General features: G+C 60.9%; 6 protein-coding genes across 6 annotated transcripts; 3 read left to right on the top strand and 3 right to left on the bottom strand.

Moving 5' to 3' along the window:
- Positions 1–218: 218 nt before the first annotated feature.
- On the top strand, positions 219–2,396 carry PAN0_011d4321 (uncharacterized protein; the record flags this gene model as incomplete). Its single annotated transcript, XM_014800291.1, has 3 exons — positions 219–438; positions 503–1,081; positions 1,183–2,396. 3 exons carry the CDS (start codon positions 219–221, stop codon positions 2,394–2,396), a joined length of 2,013 nt encoding a protein of 670 aa, XP_014655777.1.
- Positions 2,397–2,585: 189 nt separating this feature from the next.
- On the bottom strand, positions 2,586–6,226 carry PAN0_011c4320 (WD40 repeat-like protein; the record flags this gene model as incomplete). The annotated part of the gene is made up of 2 exons (XM_014800290.1): positions 2,586–6,039; positions 6,135–6,226. The coding sequence occupies 2 exons, from the start codon at positions 6,224–6,226 to the stop codon at positions 2,586–2,588; spliced, it is 3,546 nt and encodes a 1,181-aa protein (XP_014655776.1).
- A 631-nt stretch (positions 6,227–6,857) lies between these two features.
- On the bottom strand, positions 6,858–8,792 carry PAN0_011c4319 (heat shock coGNATe 70; the record flags this gene model as incomplete). Its single annotated transcript, XM_014800289.1, has 1 exon — positions 6,858–8,792. One exon carries the CDS (start codon positions 8,790–8,792, stop codon positions 6,858–6,860), a length of 1,935 nt encoding a protein of 644 aa, XP_014655775.1.
- A 1,225-nt stretch (positions 8,793–10,017) lies between these two features.
- On the top strand, positions 10,018–13,563 carry PAN0_011d4318 (uncharacterized protein; the record flags this gene model as incomplete). The annotated part of the gene is made up of 4 exons (XM_014800288.1): positions 10,018–10,844; positions 10,912–11,385; positions 11,465–12,065; positions 12,157–13,563. 4 exons carry the CDS (start codon positions 10,018–10,020, stop codon positions 13,561–13,563), a joined length of 3,309 nt encoding a protein of 1,102 aa, XP_014655774.1.
- Positions 13,564–14,312: 749 nt separating this feature from the next.
- Positions 14,313–16,304, top strand: PAN0_011d4317 (uncharacterized protein; the record flags this gene model as incomplete). The annotated part of the gene is made up of 1 exon (XM_014800287.1): positions 14,313–16,304. One exon carries the CDS (start codon positions 14,313–14,315, stop codon positions 16,302–16,304), a length of 1,992 nt encoding a protein of 663 aa, XP_014655773.1.
- Positions 16,305–16,580: 276 nt separating this feature from the next.
- On the bottom strand, positions 16,581–20,857 carry PAN0_011c4316 (uncharacterized protein; the record flags this gene model as incomplete). The annotated part of the gene is made up of 2 exons (XM_014800286.1): positions 16,581–17,006; positions 17,090–20,857. 2 exons carry the CDS (start codon positions 20,855–20,857, stop codon positions 16,581–16,583), a joined length of 4,194 nt encoding a protein of 1,397 aa, XP_014655772.1.
- Positions 20,858–20,885: the final 28 nt, after the last annotated feature.

Genomic DNA, 20,885 nt, shown 5'->3' with positions numbered 1-20,885 from the left:
TCATTGAGGCAAGCCTGGCGACATTCTAGCGCATTTCGCTCCCAAGCCGTGCCCTCCAACCCATCCTTGCTTCTGCGAGCCGTCGGCCAACATCGCCCAGGAGCGCCCTCTGCGCTACAGCGAGCGTGTCCCGCAGCAGCATAGACCAACACAAATCCATCGTCTGCGTAGAGCACATCTTCGCTGACTGTAACAGCCAGTCAAAAGCAGCCGCAACCATGGCACCCATAGCTCGTGAGCTGAGCGCGGCCGCCAGCGCCAACACGCCATCACATCGACCCATCCGCGCCGACACGCTCGATCTCAAGCAAAAGCTCGCCGTTGCTCTCGGTCAGAACGGCGCTCGATACTGGCAGACCCTCGTCCAGTTTCTCAAAGGCGCTATCGACCGCTCCGAATTCGAAGCCCTAGCTCACAAAGCGCTCAAACCCGAACACAGTAAGTGCCATCCACCCTTGATCGAACTCCTCGCGTCTCTACCTCGTTTCTCTCAATGAATCAGCTTCTGACCTCGCGATCTATGCTCTTCACCCCCCGAATCCGCCCCGACTCGGCACGTCCTTAATCCATCCACCCGATTTCCTCCGCCCCCTCAATCTGCCACTGCCATCCACGCCTCTCGACTCCTCCACAGTCCATCTTCACAATGCGCTCATTCTCGGAGTCCTCTACAACGCAAGCGCCGATGTGCCCGGTCCATCCAGCAGAGCGTCGAGGCGCATCACTCGAATCCTCCCAGACGGTTCCACCATCACCGAGGAGGAAGAAGAGGAGCCCAGCCGCAAGCGTCTCCGCACCCTCGTCGCAGGTCTCCCGCGAAAGGAGCGCCTGCGCCTCAAGAACCTCGAAAAGGCCGGCAAGCTCGGCGCCAACTCGCTCGGCGGCGCCGCCAGCCTCGGCTGGGCCGGTTCCGCCGCCGACATGCTCGAGAAGAAGCGCAAGGACGAGGAGAAGCGCAAGGTCGCCGAAGACCGCAGGAAGGTAAGGCAGTTCAAGAGCGCTATCGGTGCGCGCGACTGGAAGGGCCAGGCCATCCAAGCCACCCAGCAGATCGCCGCTGTGCGAGGCAAGCTCTCTTTCTGTAAGTGTCCATCGCGTCCGGGATGGCTCAGGTGCCTGCCTGAGCCTGTGCGTCACATGTTAGGAATCGCGTTCCTGAGCCCATCTTCTTGTCCGGTATAGCTGCCCAACAAGCTGTGGCTCGTGCTCTTCAGGCGCCCCTGTGCGTCGAATCCAAGCATCTGCCTGATCTCGATGGCATCAAGGACCGCATGACGCTACTCGCCGTCGAGAACGGCATGCCCGGCGGAGTACAGCCCCAAGCAGCCGCCATGGTGCTCTCGGCTCTGCAGAGTCACCTGCAGAACGTGGCTAGCAGCGTCATCACCAAGATTCGCGCCAACTGCACCGACGGTATCCGTACCAGTGAGGTGCTCCGTCCCGCTGCCGAGACCAGCGACAGCCTCGACCCCTCCGCTTACGTCGCAGACGCAATCCGAGCCTCGCCCTCGCTCGATGCGATGGACTTGGACGAGAGCGTTCCGACGTCAGCGCGTGGCAGTCCCGTCCGGAACGTCCGATCCATACCGTCGGACGTGTCTTCGCGAACCAGCGCTTCTGGCATCGGCACTTCGTTTGCCGACTCTTCAGTGTTGTCGCTCGCCAGCACCGCCGCCACGAGCCTCGCAGGGCCCTCGTCGCCCTCACTTCGTGACGGCGATAGCAGCAGCCAGCTGCAGGACACGTCTTTTGGCAACAGCAGCACCTCGGCAGATGCAGAGGACGGCGGAGCGGCCCACCCCATCGCCAACGGACACAAACGATCACGTACAGCCATGGAGCGAAGCGACCGATCGAGCGCGGCGAACACGCGCCTCACCGTCTCGGACGTTGCCTTTCTCCTCGAGGTGGCACCGCACACGGTTGTCGAGCCGATGGGTCAAGGAACTCAGGAGCGCATGCTGGCTCCCGAGTGGAGCGACGACGCTGTTTTCGGCGGCGAAGACGAGTCCGGGCGCCTCTACCCGGCCTCGCCCGAACGACAGCTCGCTCGAGCCGCGCGTCTGGCAGCGACAAGCCATTTGAGCGACGCGACTGCCACGGGACCCGACGTGCCGGTGCGTAACCGCTTCGTGATCGACCAGTCGGCACCTCTCCGCCTGCTCGACCGCCGCACGCTCGCCGAAAACGACGGACGCGTCCGCCCGACCAAAGGTGGCCTGTCCGTCCCCGGCTTCAAGGATCCTACCTCGGTGCTCGCCGAGATCAACGGTCGCAAGAAGGACCCCGCGGTGCTCGCCAGCGCTGCCGCGGCGAATGCTCCCCAGCACCGCCACAAGGATGAGATCTGGGATGTGGTAGACCCCGTTGCCCTCTTCGGCCAGCTCTGCGAGTGATTGACTCTGCATTCGGTCTTTCTCGCAAGATGAGTTCACGTCACGTTACGCTAGCATTCGACACTCGGCTGCAATGGAACTACATTTATTGTGATACTCTCGCGACGCCGCATACAACGGGCCTTGTGAAGACAGGATCAGATGGGGAATGTGAACAGAAGCAAAGTGTTGGGGTCAGGTTCTGAGCCTTCACACGGGAATGCGCGAGCTCGGAAGCGCCGACTCCTCAGTCTGGAGCGAGTCGAAGGTGTCGGTGTCGTGCATCAAGGTTTCGGGCAGGCGGTCGCCGTTGATCGGATCAGCCGCACGAGCTGCTCCACTGGCTCGAGCAGCACGTTCGAGCGTGAACTGGAGCGACTCATCCCTGTCGCCCTGCTCTCCCGCCATGTCGTCGTCGGGATACTGCGTCTCTCCAAACGCAGCCGAACGCGCTGCTGCAGCGTCTGCAACCGAAGCGGTCTGATCCTTGCGGACGAAACCCGTCAGCAACGCCTGCTTGGACGGAACGTTCTTGTTGAGCGCCTCCTTCTCGTACGGCTCGATCCGCTCGAAGAACGACGTCGACTTGTGCATCTGCTTGTCCTTGGCCACGTTGGCCACGTTGGACGATGTGCGCGCAAACGGGTTGAGCGACTTGGCCGCCTTGGGCATGGCCAGCCCGCGCGGTGCGTCCATCGACTCGTCGGCGGGTGACTTGCGCTTCTCGGAGCTGCGCTGGTACAGGTTCTCCTTGCCCAGACCGGGGCTGTCGTGGTCGTCGAGCGCAAGGCTCATCGAATCTTCACCCATGCTCGGTGTCGCGCGAGCCACGGATGGCGACCGGTCCAGCACCGAGTACGTCGACGACGAAGAAGGTACCGAAGGGGCAAGATCAAAGCGGCTCGGAACAGAGGTGGGAGCGCGCAGCACGCCCGACGCCGCCCGCGAAGGGGTGGGCTGGAACTCTTCGCCCAAAGCAGCCGATGCACGCTTGCGGATCGAAGCAGCACTCACGTCGTCCCGACGCCGATCGCTGGCGCGGGTCATGATGTCGACCAGGGCCGGGTTTGTGTAGCTCGGACCGCCGCGCACCGATGGGTCGCACCAGCGTCGACTCTCTTCCTCGACCCGCTCCGGACGGCCCTCGAGGCCCTCCTTGAGCGCCACCATGCGCTCTGCCAGGCTGGACAGGTGGAAGAAAGCTGCGATCTTGAGCGCCGCTTCGAGTGTCCTCGTCGAATGCAGTGCGCGCGCAGCATCCAACGCCCGTCCGTGCTTGTCGGCCTTGCACGCCAGCTGGATCAGCTGCAACAGCGCTTTGTCCGAGCTCATCTCGAGCGCACCTGCTTCGAGCTCGGGCTCGTCCTCGCCCGCTTCGATGCCCGCGTTCTTGACGTCGCGAGCGGTCATGGCAAGCATGCCCTCGCGCAGGCTCTTCTCCTCCAGAGGGCCCGTGCCACCTTCACGCTGGATGAGCGGCACCTGCAGCTCGAGCTCCTGGATCATGTGTCGAGTACCGTCCACCTCAGGGTGTGTGCGTCCGCCCTTGAGAAGCAGCACCATAAGCTTGGTCGAGGTGAGCGCGACCGGCCAGTATCCCAGGGTCCTTGCGGCACGCATAGCCGCATCGCTTGCATCGGACGTGGTACTGTCCCGAATGTTCTTGGTGTTGAGGAGCGGCACCCAACGGCCCTGTCGGCATCGATGCGCTCGGTCGAGGACGAAGAGGACGCCATTCGTGTCGAAGAATGCGGGCTGGTGGTGGTCGTTGAAGCCAGCCCAAACGATGTGGCTGTCCTTGGCGAGCGAGAGCACGTCATCCTGAATCACGTCAAAGTTCGCCAGATCAATCACCTTGTATCCGAGATCCTGGTAGCCGCCCGATGGCAGACCGGTTCTGCGGTAGATGACCAGAGCTGTCCTTGCACCGACAGCCAGCGTGACGACGGGATGGCCGATCGCCCACAGGTAGAGTTGCATTCCGCTTGCCGAGAGGAAGCGCAGGTAGCCTTTGGACGTGGCGACGACCGCCATGCCTGTACCCGATCGGCCGGCATCCTCGTCCTCCCATCCATCTTCAGTGACGGTGCGCAGAGCGCTACCTCCCAGAGCGATGGCCTCGACGTCCTCGTCGCGGTCCAGGTTGAACGTCCATTCGGAGGTGAGGTTGCTTCCTGCGAACGGCTTGAAGAAGAGGCTGCTGGATTGTTCGTCGGTCTGCTTGGCGGCAAACAGGATGCCCTGTTTGGCGAGCGACGCCATGCTGATGCTGTTCATGTCCGAGAAGCGGAGGTTGCGTCGAGCCGACGTGTCGAATGACTCGAACGAGATTGTCTGGTGCGACTCTTGCTCGACGGCCACGACCGAGCCGAGCAGGTTGTACGCGAGGTAGCGGCGCTGGCCGCGCATCGGCGTCGACGTCGGCTGAAAGCTTGGTTGAGGACGGGTCGCAGCGATCATCATGCCACCGGGCCCGGCCGCGGCGCCGGCGTGGCCTCCGCGAAGATAGGAACGGGAGCGAGAGGAGCCCTGACCGTTCCTTCGCGAGCGCGACTCATCGTCAACGACAAAGTCATCGAGATCATCTGCATCGTCACCGCCATGCTGCGATCCTTGTGCCATGTCGTCATCTTCATCATCCGAAAGGCCGGTGCCGGCAAAGATGTCGTCGATCTGGCCGCGGGCGCCTCGGTAGATCTTGGACCTGTCGAACGTGATCTCTTCAACAGGACTCGGACGGGTGCTGCCGATGACATTGGACCATCGAGCGAGGGTGCCCTCATTGTCTGTCCAGGCGAGAGCGTCCTTGGACGGGTGCCAGCTGATGGCGTTGACGAGGGCGTCGGCGCGCTTCGATCGGATAGCTTGGCGAGAGTCCGAATCCCAGATGGTCACCTGTCCGTTGTTCGTGGCAGAGGCGAGGTAACGGCCGTTGGGAGAGAAAGCAAGAGCGGTGATGCTGCCACTTGGAAGAGGAACGGGTCCGCTGGAGCTGGCGACAAAGTTGCCGATGCGCGACCAAGCAGAAGAGCCGCTGTGAGCACTGATCACGACGAGCTCGTGAGTCTTGGAGGGAAGGACAAAGTAGTTGCCCGAGGGATGCCAGCAGGCACACGCGGCCTCGTCGCTTTCGGCCCGGGTGCTGGGCAGAATGCCCTCGATCGACTTGACGAGCTTGGGCTCGGCGTCGCTGAGATCGTTGACCCTTGCGACGCCATCGGTGCAGCAGGTTACCAGCAGCGATGCAGCGGGACTCCAAGATGCGGATCGGAGGCCGCGATTATGGCCGTCGAGCAGCTGGATGCGTCTGGGGTCCTCGACGTCGATGATCTTGATGATGAGCTCGTCCGAGCACACGGCAACGCGCGGTGACTTGCCGCTCTTAACGTGACGTTCCAGAGCGACGCATCGGAGCGGCAGGGTCTCGCGACGCAGCAAAGATTGAAGCACGGTGGGAGAGGTCGAGTTGCCTTCGGCGTCCACGGGGTGGTGTCGGTACAGACGAACCGAGCCGTCCTCGGATGCAGCGATGAGGAAGCGATCGTCGGCATCGAGAGAGGTGATGGGTTCGGTGGCGTCTTCGATGAGGTGTGGCTCGACGCCAGGAAGCGGCAGTGTTGGCAGGATGCGGACGAGGAAGTCGTCACCGCCCGTGAACAGTCGGCTGTAGCGTTCGAAGAGAGACAGAAAGAAGGATCACGGCGTCAGCTTCGAATCACCGGCACAATGGCGGTCGATGGCGGTCACAAGAGCACTCACTCTACACCTGCATTCTTGGGCGCGTGGATGCAGTATGTGGGTCCCGAATGAACGATCTGGACGTTGACGTCCTCCGACTGGGTCGACTCCATCGTTGTTGCGTGCGCTTCGGGACGCAGTGGCGGATTGAGGCGCCGGCGTCAAAGTCGGGTGAAGCCTGGGTTGCTATCGGGATGCGAGATGTGTTGACGGGGGGTGACGGACGAAGGCAAGGTCGCAAGGGTGTGGGTCACGAAGGCGGGAGGATACCCTCGACCCCGAGCTTTCTGGCTTGGCCGCCTGAGTTTAGTCGAGCCGCGCAACGATGCCCAAAAAGTGTTGGTCTGCCTCGCGTCGCGTCGTGTCTAAAGTAGACTCGCGCAAAGTGCGGTCGAAGAAGCATCTCGTGTGCCTCGGAATCTCACAGCTCGTCATCTCGATGATCTAACAAATTCCTACCGAAAAAATCCAGCTGCTACTTCGAACTGCAGCCAGCAACATCATCTCGACACACGATTCACGTTCTTCCCCTGCGGTCTACCAAGTGAGATCATCTAATAACACTCATCCAAACTCAAATCACGCAAAAGAAGGTGCTATGCAACTAGGTCGGATCAGATTGAACGGAACACAAGATACGAGTACATGCGAATGGCGAGGGGGGAATGAATGCAAGAAACGAACGCCATCAGCGGGGGGACGAGTGGAAATTTTTTTTGACTAGATTGAGCTGCGCGAGAAGAATTAGTCGAGCTCCTCAACGGTGGGGCCGTCGTCACCGCCAGGGGCAGCACCGGGAGCGGCACCAGGGGCACCGCCGGGCATGCCACCGGGAGCGCCGCCAGCAGCCGAGTAGATCTTGGTCATGATGGGGTTGACCTGCTCCTCGATCTCCTTCTGCTTGTCCTTGAGCTCGTCGGTCGAGGCGGTGGTGTTGGAGTCGAGCCACTCGATGCCCTCCTTGACGATCTTCTCGAGCGCCTCCTTGTCGGCGGCCTCGAGCTTGTCCTTGAGCTGGGGCTCGTTGGTGGTGTTGCGGACGTTGTAGATGTACGACTCGAGACCGTTCTTGGCCTGGGTGCGCTCGAGCGCCTGCTTGTCCTCCTCGGCGAACTGCTCGGCCTGCTTGAGCATCTCCTCGATCTGCTCCGACGAGAGACGGCCCTTGTCGTTGCGGATGGTGATCTTCTCCGACTTGCCGGTGCCCTTCTCGGCGGCCGAGACATTGAGAATGGCGTTGGCGTCGACGTCGAAGGTGACCTCGATCTGAGGAACACCACGGGGCGCGGGGGGGATACCCGAGAGCTCGAACTTGCCGAGCAGGTTGTTGTCCTTGGTGCGGGCACGCTCACCCTCGAAGACCTGGATCAGCACACCGGGCTGGTTGTCGGCGTAGGTCGAGAAGATCTCGGACTTCTTGGTGGGCACAGTGGTGTTGCGCTTGATGAGCGGGGTGAAGACACCGCCGGCGGTCTCGATACCCATCGAGAGAGGGGCAACGTCGAGGAGGAGCAGGTCCTGGGTCTTCTCCGAGGTGTCACCCGAGAGAATGGCGGCCTGGACGGCGGCACCGTAGGCGACGGCCTCGTCGGGGTTGATCGACTTGTTGAGCTCGCGGCCGTTGAAGAAGTCGGTGAGGAGCTTCTGGACCTTGGGGATACGGGTGGAACCACCGACAAGGACGATCTCGTGGACGGAACCCTTGTCGATCTTGGAGTCGCGGAGAACCTTCTCGACGGGCTCGATCGTGTGCGAGAAGAGGTCACCGCAGAGCTCCTCGAAACGGGCACGGGTGATGGAGGTGTAGAAGTCGATACCCTCGAAGAGCGAGTCGATCTCGATGGTGGTCTGGGCAGCCGACGAGAGAGTGCGCTTAGCACGCTCACAGGCGGTGCGGAGACGACGGAGGGCACGGGCGTTGGTGGTCAGGTCCTTCTTGTTCTTGCGCTTGAACTCCTGGACGAAGTGGTTGACGAGACGGTTGTCGAAGTCCTCACCACCAAGGTGGGTGTCACCAGCGGTGGCCTTAACCTCGAAGATACCCTCCTCGATGGTGAGGAGCGACACATCGAAGGTACCTCCACCAAGATCGAAGATGAGGACGTTCTTCTCACCCTCGGACTTCTTGTCGAGACCGTAAGCGATGGCGGCGGCGGTGGGCTCGTTGATGATTCGCATCACGTTGAGGCCCGAGATGACACCGGCATCCTTGGTGGCCTGACGCTGCGAGTCGTTGAAGTAGGCGGGGACGGTGACGACGGCATCCTTGACGGTGCCACCAAGGTAGGCCTCGGCGGTCTCGCGCATCTTGAGGAGAACCATGGACGAGACCTCCTCGGGGGTGAAGGTCTTCTTCTCGCCCTTGTACTCGATGCGGATCTGGGGCTTGCCACCGACGCTGGTGACCTCGAAGGGCCAGTGCTTCATGTCGGACTGGACCTCGGCGTCGTCGAACTTGCGGCCGATGAGACGCTTGGCGTCGAAGACGGTGTTGTGGGGGTTCATGGCGACCTGGTTCTTGGCAGCATCGCCGATGAGACGCTCCGAGTCGGTGAAGGCGACATAGGAGGGGGTGGTGCGGTTACCCTGGTCGTTGGCAATGACCTCGACACGGTCGTTTTGCCAGACGGCGACACACGAGTAGGTGGTACCGAGATCGATGCCGATAGCCTTGGTCATGATGGCGATATTAGATCTTTTGGAGGGGGGAAAGGGGCTGCGGTGTGGAATGCAGAGAGATGTCTGTGAGGTGCTGTACTGTGTTGCGGAAGGGGTATGTGCAACTCGATAGCCAATGTTCAGACGGGATCGTGGTTGTGGAGCGGGAGGATGGAGGAAGGCAAGTCCGAGCTTATGTACCGTGCCCACCGAGGACGGCGTGCGAAGTTCTCGCTGCCATCTGCGGGACGTTGGCCACCCAAGGCGCAGTCGCACACCCGCAACCAGCGTCGACCGGCAGTCAGAAAGGTCGAGATTCGCGCACGTTTTTGCGTCGACTCAGCGCTGGGGGCAAGATTGCGTCGCCACTCGCAGCCAGCGGCTCTGATTGGCGCTCTGGCTGGCGACAATGAGGCCGGATCAGCTTCGACATCGATCCACTTGCTTCTCTGCTGAGCTAGGAGATTCGGCGTGCGCGAAACTGTGGCGGGAGCGGACAGTCGCAGGAGCTTAGTCTGACGCGCGGAAGCTGGAAGAACGAGTTGGAAGTGCCCCTGCTGCACGACGATCACTGCTCCCGTGCCTGCATTGCCCCCAATCCAGCTTTCCGGCCTGCCCGGTTCAGGTCATTTTGCGCCTCCACTGCTCATGAATTCGAGTGTAAATTTCCAATTTTGCGTCAGGCTATCCAGACATGTCCGCGCTCGGTTCAACTTCCAACCTTCTAGCCTCGCGTCGTGAAGCTTCGCGGATGTGGTGGAAGGCTCTGGCGTCAACGATTTGCTTCCGCGTCCTTCCAATTTTTGAGAAGAAAGACAGATCGCCCGATTCGGGACAGGTCAATTCGCAGGCACCGATCCGTCCAGATCTTCGAGTTCCGGCTTGGACATGTGGCCTTCGAGGATCAAACAGCCCAGCTAATTTTCGAATTCTCCTGATGGCACGCGACTCAGCGTCCTCGTCATGCAGCCAGGCGCCGGATCCTGGCTTGTGTGGCGGCCAACTCAGCTGACGTCGTTGGGAGCAACACTTTCCTTCTTCCAGGTGATCTCGACTCAGCCTTCCTTCCGAGTCACAATCGTCCACGCCATCAAGTCGACCTTCTCTAACCTCTTTCCCTGGACAAGCTTCCAAGAGACTGGACCGGACATCAGACAGCGTCCGTTCCTAATCTTCAGCTCCGCCCATCCATACCAAGCCACCATAGACGGGCACGACCTCCACAAGCGCAAATTTGCTTCGGGCCATGTCTGAAGCCTCAGCAGCTGCCTCTGCTGCCCAAGCTTTACTGCCAGCCGTTCGAAACCTGCATCTGTCATCAGAGCAAGCATCAACGAGTTCGGCCCAGCCCGGTCGTGAGCCGAGTCGCGGAACCAATCGCGGGCGCGGCCGAGGCCGAAGGAACGACGGAAGCAGGGTAGACCGCACTGCGAAAGCCACCGACCAGAATCTCTCAGGCGCTGACGGAACGCCTTCGTCATCATCAGCAACCGGCCAAGAAGCTCGCAAGCCAAACTCGAAGAAGAAGTCCAGAAGAGGCGGGGGGTCCAAACCTAGCCAATCGAATGGATCCGCCGCAGACGTAGGCGAATCGAACGCCACCCAGCAAGACAATGCACCACAGCCACGCGTAGCAGCTCGCCGCCAGCAGTTCGGCGGTAAGCTCACCGGCAGCTCGGCCAATGCCGGCGGTGCGCCAGCTTCCTCAGCCCAGCAGGGTGCCAAGGCGTCTCAGAACGGACGCGCCAAGAAGCCAGCGGTCAAGGTGCCGGCTGTAGCTGAGCCCGTCGAGTATGCCGACCTGCGATCTCGTCTTCTCGCCGAGCTCTCGTCGGGCGAGTACGACTGCGTCATCTGCTACAGCACCGTCACCACGCGCCAGGCCACCTGGTCGTGCTCACAGTGCTACTCTGTGCTCCACTTGCCATGCGTGCGCAAGTGGGCCGACAGCAGCGTCAAGAAAGCCGAAGAGCATAACGCTATGCAGGAAGACCCAGAGATCCGCAACCGCCGCGGCACTTGGCGATGTCCAGGATGCCAGTACGCAAGGGAAGACGTCCCCAAGATCTACTGGTGCTGGTGCGGCCGCGTGCAAGACCCTCCTGGTGGCCGCGGTGCCAATCCGCATGGCTGTGGCCAGCGATGCAGCCGCGGGAAATGCGCTCACGGCTGCGCCGATTCGTGTCATCCAGGACCATGTCCGCCGTGTGCCGTCACGGTCTCTCAGAAATGCTTCTGCGGTGCCCAAACCATTCCAATGCGCTGCTCGCAGACCGCAGCCAAGGAGGCGCGTCTCTCTGCTCTGCATCAACGTGGCACCTCTTGCGGTGGTGTTTGTGGCAAGAAGCTGGACTGCGGCAGCCATACATGTGAGGATGCCTGTCATCCCGGCGAATGCCAACCTTGCGGCATCCAAGTGGATGCGCGCTGCTACTGTGGCAAGCACACCAGGACGATGCGCTGTGGAGACGGCGTCCCCCAAGACAGCTTCGACGATGAGAGCGCAATTGGCTTCCGGGGCCGCTTCAACTGCGATGACGAGTGTCGGCGTCCCTTCGATTGCGGTGTCCACTACTGCTCGAAGCCCTGTCATGCCCGTGATCCACAAAGGCCCGTTTGTCCTTCCTCGCCAAGTCTCGTCAAGACGTGCCCTTGCGGTGCGAATCCCGTCACATCTCGCACGTCCTGCCAAGACCCAATCCCGACGTGCGGCAATACGTGCTCAAAGGTGTCGATCTGCGGTCATCCGTGCCCCGCGGTCTGCCACCTGGGACCTTGTCCGCCATGCAGGGTGCCCGTGTCGACGCCTTGTCGATGTGGAGAGACAAAGCAGAGCCGAACTTGCCACGAACGCCAGCAGGAAGAACTCGAGGGACGCCAGGAGGTGCTGTGCTCCACCGTGTGCCAGTCGCTGCGCCACTGTGGCAAGCATCAGTGCAACCGCCAATGCTGTCCCCTCTACTTCCAGGCCAAGAGCAAGTCCAAGAAACGACCCACGTTGGCCGAGCTGCAAGCTCTCGATCCGGCCGGCCTGCACGAGTGCTCGATCCCGTGCTCGAAGCCGTTGCCCTGTGGTTCGCACGAGTGCCCAATGACGTGCCACCGTGGAGCTTGTCCGCCGTGCCTGCAGGCGAGTTTCGAAGAGCTGATCTGCCACTGTGGTCGCACCGTCCTGGAGCCACCGGTGCCATGTGGCACGCAGGTGCGATGCAACTTCCCGTGCGTGCGGCCGCCGCCGAGCTGTGGCCATCCAAAGATGCCGCACGACTGCCACGAAGACGAGCCTTGCCCTCCGTGCGTCTACCTGACGGACAAGGTGTGCCACTGCCAGAAGCACATTGTCAAGAACGTGCCATGCAGCCGATCGCGCGTGTCTTGCGGACAGCCGTGCGATGCACTGCTCAACTGCGGCTTCCACCGTTGCCAAGGCATCTGCCACATCGCTGGACAAGAGTGCCCGCCCTGCGCGCAGACGTGCGGCAAGCCACGCCGACTGTGTCAGCACGCTTGTCAGGAGAAGTGCCATGCGCCGTCGTCGTGCCCCGAGACGGAACCATGCCAGGCGATCATCACGTTGCAGTGCGCCTGCGGCAATCTGCAGTCGCGCATCAAGTGTGGCGTGTCGATTCATGCTCCCAACAAGGAAAAGTCGCTTAAGTGCAATGACTCGTGCATGATTGCGCAGAGGAACGCCAAGCTGGCCGAGGCGCTCGGCCTGAATCCCTCGGAGAAGACGGCACCGGCCTCTTACGAATACGGCACGCTCGCATACTACGCCGTTCCTGCCAACCGCAAGTTCTGCGACGAGTTGGAAGCGACGCTGAACGACTTTATCCGCTCGCCACGCGCGGGCATGATTCTGCCGCCAGCCAACAAGTTCCAACGCGCGTTCACGCACGAGCTCGCGGCAGTGTACAAGCTGGCCAGCGAGAGTGTCGATCAAGAGCCGCGTCGCAGCGTGAGCATCCGTCGCAAACAAGACAGCCGCATTCCGAAGCCGTTGCTCACCGAGGCATTCGCTTCGGCTCGAGCCACGCTCATGTCGAATCAGCACCAGCAATCGTCGTCGCATCTGCAGTCTGGCAAGTCCGTTGGGCTCGCTCAGCTGCAACGACCGTCGGCTGAAGCTCCAAAGCCGCTAAACGCCGTATTCCTGCCTGGCGTGTTTGGTCACGACCAGGACTCGCTGCGATCGCTGTTGCAACCCGTGCTGCGCACGATCAACTTTGTGGTGACCTGGAAGGGCGACGAGGATGTGATCGTCACTTCGCCGGACTCTCCCACTCGGCTGATCATGATGAAGACCGAACTCAAGGCGCTTCTGCGTCGCGAGCAGTTTGCACGGGATGCCATCCTCTGCACGGTGGATGCCAACAAGAATGTCGTACGCAGGGAAGACGAGCCGCTGCTCAGCAATGGCGGCCGCGCCTCTGGCGGCCCGACAAGGGCTTCACTAGCGATGAAACGAGGCGGTCCTGGAGCCGGAGGCAGTGGCAGTGGCTCGGCAGGGCTGGGCAAAGCAAGCCCGAATCTGGCCGGGGACCGGGGCTGGGCATCTGTAGCGTCTGGATCCGGTCGTAACTCGCCTGCGCAGGTCAACGAGCCTGTGTGGGGGCAGCCCACCATGGCCGCCCAGACGAATAGCGTACGCACGACGGCTCCCATCGCCGGCATCGTCCCGAATCCGAATGCGCCCAGACCGGCAGCTACCGACGTTCCCGCCGCAGCTCCAGCCACAGAAGCGTCGACCGTCGAAGGACCTGTGCCCGAAAGCTGGGAAGACGAGAGCTGATCCGGTCATCATTTGTTGTACCCTTCAGATCGGTGCAATGAAAGCAAGATTACCGTTGCTATTATCGTGGTCATCTGTGCAATGGTGAGCCTCGGGCTCGAACAGTGATGTTAGGTCAAACCTCATTGTGAGCTGCACTTCGGAAGGATGGCGGAACAGACTGTGATTGAGCGCCACGACTGGCACGTGCATCACGAAGAAGTTGAGGCATCTCTGACGCTCGACTTTCATGCCGATTGCGATACGAATCGATACGCCGATACGGATTGCTGTGATTGTGTGGCGTCCGAAGCGTTGTTTACAGGAGGCGCTCGAGGGCACGATATGGCCCGAGGCTCAAAGCTGCATTGTGCAGCCATCGCAATTTCACGCTCTAAATTTCTGTTGGGACGTGCAGAGGAGCAGTGTGCCGAGTGTGTRTGTGTCTCAGCGGTCTGGCTGAGGCGACCAACACTCGGTCCAGCAGCTGATTTCATTTTCAATCAACGCGAGCGCTGCCGAGCGCTGACTGCCTGAGCGTTGCGCAAACCTCATGCAGGGACCGGGCAAGGCGCGTCTGCAGTCGGCTGCTCGCGACGAAACAGAGCTGAAAGCAGCTCGCAGCCACTCTGCATCCTTCGAAGCACCGTTGGCTAAACCCAGCCGCATCGCGTTTCCGATCATCTGTCTCTACGTCGTCCATCCTTTACGCACATCCTTCAAGCGATCCAGGATCCTCGGCTTCATCGCTGCGCAGCATCGTGGACAGCATGGCGAGCCACGATCGCCCTTCCGCCTCGGCGGCGACGAAAGACCGGAGACCAACGCCACTCGACCGTCGTCGCCTGTCGAATGTCGAGTTCCCATCGGCACTGCCATCGCCAACATACTATCCCGAGCACCAGCCTCAGCCACCGGTGCTGCCCAAACGCTCTCAGCGCTTCTTTGCACTCGTGCTCAAACCAGTGGTCCTGCCGGCCCTTGCGCTCGCCCTGCCAGCATGGCCGTTGCTCGCAGCTGCGTGCGCCATCCCCATCATCGGCGTCATGGCCATCCCGATCCTGCTGCTCATCTCGGTGCTGCTGCTCTACGCCGTCGCCTGGATCTGCTACCTCTTCCTGGCGCAAAAGGACTTGCCCGCCACATGGACCAACGCCCACCGTTGGTCGCCCAGGAACTTCTGCCCCTTCCTTCCGCTCAACCCCATCCGCTGCGCCAAGGTCGACCTCGCCGCCTTCCGCTACACCGTCACGGCGTTCCGCATCATCTTCCCAGCCATTTTTGATTGGAGCTACCGACGCATCATGGTCATTGGCACCACCAAGGGTTCGCGCGTCGTCAAGGAGGGCATCCTCTACGGCAGCCCATCGCGCGGAAAGCGTCTCGACGTCTACCTCCCTGCTGACGCTCCTTCGCCGCCGCAACACACAGGCCCTGAGGGCTTCCGATCGACGAGTGCGCAGCAGCCTTCCATGTCGTCCAACGGCGTGCCTGTCATCGTCGTCATCCCCTCGATGCTTGGTCCGCTGACGGTCACGTCGAAGCGCAGGCTGTATCTACAGCTCGCGCTGCGGCTGCGTCGCATGGGCTACTGCGTCGTGGTGGCCGACATCACCTACTATCCCGAATCGCGCATCAAGTCGTCGATCATCGATCTGCGCCTCGTGCTGCGCTGGACCGCCAAGAACTGCCAGCGCTACGGCGGCGATGCGTCCAAGATCTACGTGCTCGGCCACGGGCTCAGTGCACACCTCATCATGCTCACCATCTCGCAGGAGGCCGTGGTGCTGAGTCGCGAAGGCCATCTGGACCGCGCATACGAGCGCGAGCGCCACATGTTGCGCGCCAAGCACGGTGGTGGAGCCGAGGCGGCGTCGCATGCGCGCATGCACGGATACGCGCGCGGATACGGCGAGCACGACGAGGACGAGGAGTGGCTCAAGAGCGGCGAGGTGCGCAGCTCGGGCTCGCTGCGTCGGTCCGCCGTGCCCGCGGGCGCACACACGGACGCGCTGGATGAAAACAACGACGAGCCCGTCCGGCTCGGCCTGGGCGAGACACGTCGCGGCAGTGGCGACGCTCTCGCCGCAGACACGAGCGCCGACCGTAGTGAAGGCTGGGTGGACGAGGCGGACGAGACACCGTCTGCGCCGCCAGGACACGTGATGGGTGCCACGGCGCGCTTTGGTTCCGCGCCCGTGTCGTCATCCACAACGGCGCGCAAGGCGGAAGAGGCAGCGTCGATTCTGGGCTCCGACGCGTACCGCAAGGCGGAAGAGGAGGTGGGCAACGGTCTGCGTCGCGTCGAGATCTACGAGCCCGAGGTGGAGCTGCCTGCGATCGCAGGTGTGATTCTGCTCAGCGGGATCAGCGATGTCATCAAGGGCTTCCGGTCCGAATCCGAGCATGGGCTCGAGCATCTCAGCTACCTGCGCAGGGCCACGGGACCGTCGCATTTCAACTGCCTCATCCACTCGCCCGCCCACCTGCTGTATGCTGCCAAGAACATCGTCGACACCAGACTGCTGCCGCCCAAATTCCTCCTTGTTCACGGTGGCAGGGATAATGTGGTCCCGGTCGAGCAGAGCACGCTCCTCAAAACGCTGCTCGTCGGTATCGGCGTCCAGCAGGTCAGACTCAGGGCGTATAGGAACCTTGCGCATGCAGAGTCCATTGCCTGCCTCTTCCTCGGCATCGGCAGGGCGAATACGAGATACACCAGGCAGATCTCCGAGGATATCGCCGCTTTCGTCGGACAGTAAGCCCCGCACTGCCAACACCATGCATACCCCTCTTTTGTCATTTCTAGCTGTGAATCCACATTCGCTTCGAATCGATCCGAGCCCGTGATTCTGCAGGCTGGCCAGCGATGAGCAGTGAAACCCTTTCGACTCATTCGATCCTGCGCGCCACCGAGACCAGGCAAGCTCCAGCTCACATTCGTGATCGCGCTCGACTCAGCTTCACACCCAATGCGGAGAGGTCAATCAGACTTGTGAAGAACAAGGAGTTCATTGAGGCATCCAGTCCAAACAGCATCACTGCGTTGCGTCGCCGAGGTTCCTGAAGCGTTGTGAGCTGCCCATCAACTGCAGCCCGGAGGGTGGCGCATTCCCGTAGAATCCTGCCTGTTCGCGGCCCCCTTTCTGGTCCTGCAGCAGCCTCTGCGTGCGCTCTATAATAGCGCGTCTCTGATCCTCGGTGAGATCCTCTAGCGTCTCGGGCGCCGACCTGTGCTCTGAGTCTGTCTCGTCCATCAGCTCGTCTTCCTCTTCCTCTTCCTCTTCCTCCTCCTCAGAAGCCTGGCTCAGCGGCGTTAGCGGCGATCCGGTATCCAGAGCTGGCGTCTTGCGACCCTCTGCAATGATTTCCGAGCTGTTCCTGTCAACGCTTTCATCTCGGGTCGTCGAAGCTCTGAGCGATGTTGCATTTGCCAGAGGGGTGGAAAGGTGAGGAGCGTCGTGCTGCGAACGCTCCGTCATCATTTGCGTCAGCGATGCCATCCTTGAATCTCGGTATGTCAGGCTAGTACAACGTCGATACCTACCTCTCTGTCGCGTCGCTCGCCGAGCTCACGCGAGATACGGTCTCGCTCGAGGCTCGACTCGGCCTCTATGGACGACTCTGGCTGGAGAGTGTCGCGTCCCCACGCCAGAGGCTCGAGGTGCGAATGGGAGGCATTGCTCCCCGAGAGGGAATTGCGCGCGCTGTCGGAGCGTCGCACGTCAGAGCTGCCCCTTTCGTTCGCATACTCTGCTTCAAGCCGGTCTGAGTGTTCGATCGCAAGGCGGGCAAGGTAGCAGAGCCTTCGAAAGGGCCCGAGCGAGGGCTGCTTTAGCTCGTAACCAGGAAGAGCGCGAAGCTTGGACCCCTGCCCGTATGGCCCCGCAACAGCCAGAGACGGTCGTTGGCCTCGCTCCAAGACGATGCTCAGCTTGAGATCGTCTAGTCCCCGCCTGCCTAGACAGATTCCTACCTTCATGTACTCCCTCGGAACGATTAGGAATCGGCATAGACGAGCTCGGAACCAGCGCCTATTGCCGCCGGAACGCTTTTGTTGCATATTGGTGTTGTAGGGCCAGCTGAGATCCACCTCAAGCCAGGAATTAGGCTCGTCGGTTCCTAGCCTGCTTGCACCTCCAACTCGAAGCAACTCGTCTGCGAGATCTTCGGAGATCAGCGAGTCCGTGATTTGCGAGTCCTCTGTCACCAAGAGTGCCGTCGGACGATCCAAGCGACCTAGAAAAGCCACGAGGTAGAAAGTGTCCCGATCTTCACGCCCTGTCCATACCTTTTCAGTAGACGCCAAGCGCTCGACTCGAGACTGGTGCTGTCTCGCCACAGTCTGAGTTTCAGACCGATCGGGGCGTGCATAATGCTCGACCTGCCGGTTCTGATCTGAACATCTCTCGTCTTGCCTCTGATCATCTGCGGATCCCGAAAAATGTCGGCCTGTCTGCTGCTTCTCCACGGCAGCACGAGGAGGTGGCTGACGCGATTCTGCCGAAGATGGCGTTTCCAGATCTGAACGAGCTTCGACCTGAACGGCAGCCAAATCTTTGTCGAGGGGGGCTGATGAAGCTTGTGACGACTCTTGGGTAGCTTGTGAAGCTGGCTTTGGTCCTGACGAAGTGCGGTTTAGGCCATTCACTGAAGTTGGTCGAGATGGCGGGCCCATTGGAGTCCTGCTGGTGGCCGCGATTGAAGATGTACGCACTTCCCTCTCCACATGCGACCGTATGTCAACATTGTCTCGGCCATGACCACTGTTCGAGGTGGACGAGGGAGGCAACGATGACTCGGCCCGCTCCGTCTGTTGCGCAGAGGACGGCACGACAGCGTCTTGCTCTAATTTGACGTTTTGCACCGGGGGGTCCGTCGGCGCTTCGAGGGCGGATGCACTTCTTGAGGTTTCTGGCTGAGCTCGTGTCAACTGATCTGTCGAAAAGAGAGGCTTGCTGGGCAGTGCATGCTTGAGGGGTACCGCTGGCTTGATTGGCGCTGCTGGCTGCGGCGACGTCGACAAGCCCGACAAATTCGCAGATTGGGAGGGCAAAAGCGCTTTCCGTCGCGGGTCTGCTGTCAGAACGCTTCGGTTAGCTGTTGAAGGCCGCCTAGAGCCTTCCGTGGCAGGGTCAACGACGCCGGAAGCTGAGTTGGAACTTGATGCAGCCAAGCCTGGAGGATGCACATCTGGCTCCTTGCTCTGCCTAGCAGTCGCGATTCCTGTGGTTGGAGCGGCTTCGTCCGATGGACTCGGCTCAGGAGGGACTGCTGCAGTGCTAGCCTGCGGTCTTGGTGATGACGGACGTGGCCATGAGGCGTCGGTCGAAGGGGCGCGACTGCTGAGCGGGACGTCAGGGCTAGACGGCGGAGATGCCTGTGACTGTGATCTCTGCCTGGTCCCGTTGCGCGGGAGCGACTCGATCGAGCTTGCGCGCGCCTCGTTGATTCCGACATCGCATGTTGACATTCTGGGCGCGATGAATGCGTCGGAAGGACCGAGACGAGAATGAGCCGCTGCCATGCCAGCTTGATCTTTCTCCAGTGAGGATGGGTGTCGGGATGTTCCTCCGGCAGAAGTAGAGGGGCGCGGAGGAGGCGGAGAAGCAGACATCGCCGGTGTTTGAGCAGGCGCGCTGTTACGGCTACCGTTAGATGCCAACAACATCGTCGAAGGTGCTCCTCTCGCAACACTTGACTCGGCGGTCGAAGACCGCTCTGGCAGAGAGGAAGCACCAGATTTGGCGACTTGATCGAGACGTGCTGTATTACCGGCTCTTGAGGCTGAACGCGGCGCTGTCAGCTCTTTCACCCGCCTCTGAGCTTCACGCGGGCTGAGTCGTTCCTTAGATGGCATCTGCGCGGACGAGTTTCTCGCGTTTGGCACAAGTGATGCTTGAGTTGAAGATTTCGCGGCACCAACGGTATTTGCGACTGTCCACGAATTCCGTACAGCAGGTGAATCCGAGGGTTCGAGCCCAGACTGCGCCATTGTCGACCCCTCTTGCAGCTCTGTGGGTACTGTGGAGTGCCCGAGAAGATGCTGCTGCGAAGTTGCGAGGCCTTTCGGAGTCGATGATGGTCGCTCGTTCCATCGAACGGCATCAGAATCGACCATTGCTGCCACGTTGGAGTTTGAAATTTCGACATGATGAGTAGCCGAAGAGGCAGAGAGGGGGGCCGGAATCGTTGCTTGCGCAGTCTTGAACGATGGCACGGATCCAGACGACTCTGGAGCGATGCCTGCCGACTTGATGGATGACTGCGCCGAACGCCGAGCGACCTGAGTCCTCGTGTGCTCTACCGATGGTGTTCGCTTCCTTTTCTTCCCCGAGGAGGACTCCGGTGAGGCGGAAATTGCGCAAGGGCTCTCGACAGCCTGAGGTGTAGCCAGCTGCTGTACCTCACGACTCGAGGACGCCTTGAATTCAGACGAACTCGAGGCATTAGACGTGGCTACCGAATCGGCTGCGGCTTGCGCGGGGATGAGCAGATTGGAAGGAGGCTCAGTAGGCAGTTTCACACCAACAGCGTCAATTCCAGGATGAGCGACGGGGGCCGTATCCATCGATGACATGGATGTCTTTGGTCGCTCTGCCGTAGCTTCGCTGGGAGCAACTGGCGCCATGCCTTGGTCGGCTGTACTTCCGGGCAGCTGGGGTGGCGGCAAAGTGGAATCCACCTGTTGCACGGTGGACGGCGTCAGGGAAGTATCACGATTCTCGGTGACATCCTTTTCTGAGACCGACAAAGACGCTCTGGGGATGCTTGACTGGAGGACATCGGTTTGAATCGTTTCGTCGCTGCGTCCAGCCACGATGCCACCGGGAAGGAGCTGGTGGAGAGCCGCGAAAAGTGGGCCGACATAGCGATCTTGAAAGGAGTCGGCTTGCGCGGCTTGCTGCTCGACAGTGTGCGTGAGGCGCTCATTGAGCTGATGATGGGCCTTAGAGAGGCGGTCCTCGACCTGAGCGAGGCGATGCATTGCACCGTTCATGTGGTAAGTGACAAAAGAGAAATCCTTATGGACATTCTCCTTGTGAGTTGTAAGCTCGAGAGCAAGCTTGTCCATCTTCTTCTCGAGCTCCTCGTTCTTGGTCTTGCAAGCGGCGAGCTCGTTCTTGCAATCTAAGTACAGGGCTTGCCAGTTAGCTTGACGAATGACGTTCTGCTCCAGGTCTCGAATCCTTGAGTCTAACGCGTCCGGTATGAAGTTGTGGAAGACTGGCACCTGAGCGGTAGACAGCCCGACGGCTGGGGACTGTTGAGGCTGAAGAGTTGGCCGAGCGGGGCCTTGCGGTGTTGAGTTCATCGTGTTCTAGCGCACCAGAACAGAAAAG

Source organism: Moesziomyces antarcticus, assembly GCF_000747765.1.
Source record: "Moesziomyces antarcticus DNA, scaffold: scaffold_v10011, strain JCM 10317, whole genome shotgun sequence".
NCBI lineage: Eukaryota > Fungi > Basidiomycota > Ustilaginomycetes > Ustilaginales > Ustilaginaceae > Moesziomyces > Moesziomyces antarcticus.
Note: the sequence above shows the minus strand (reverse complement) of the source record. Positions and strands in the feature narration are given on the sequence as shown.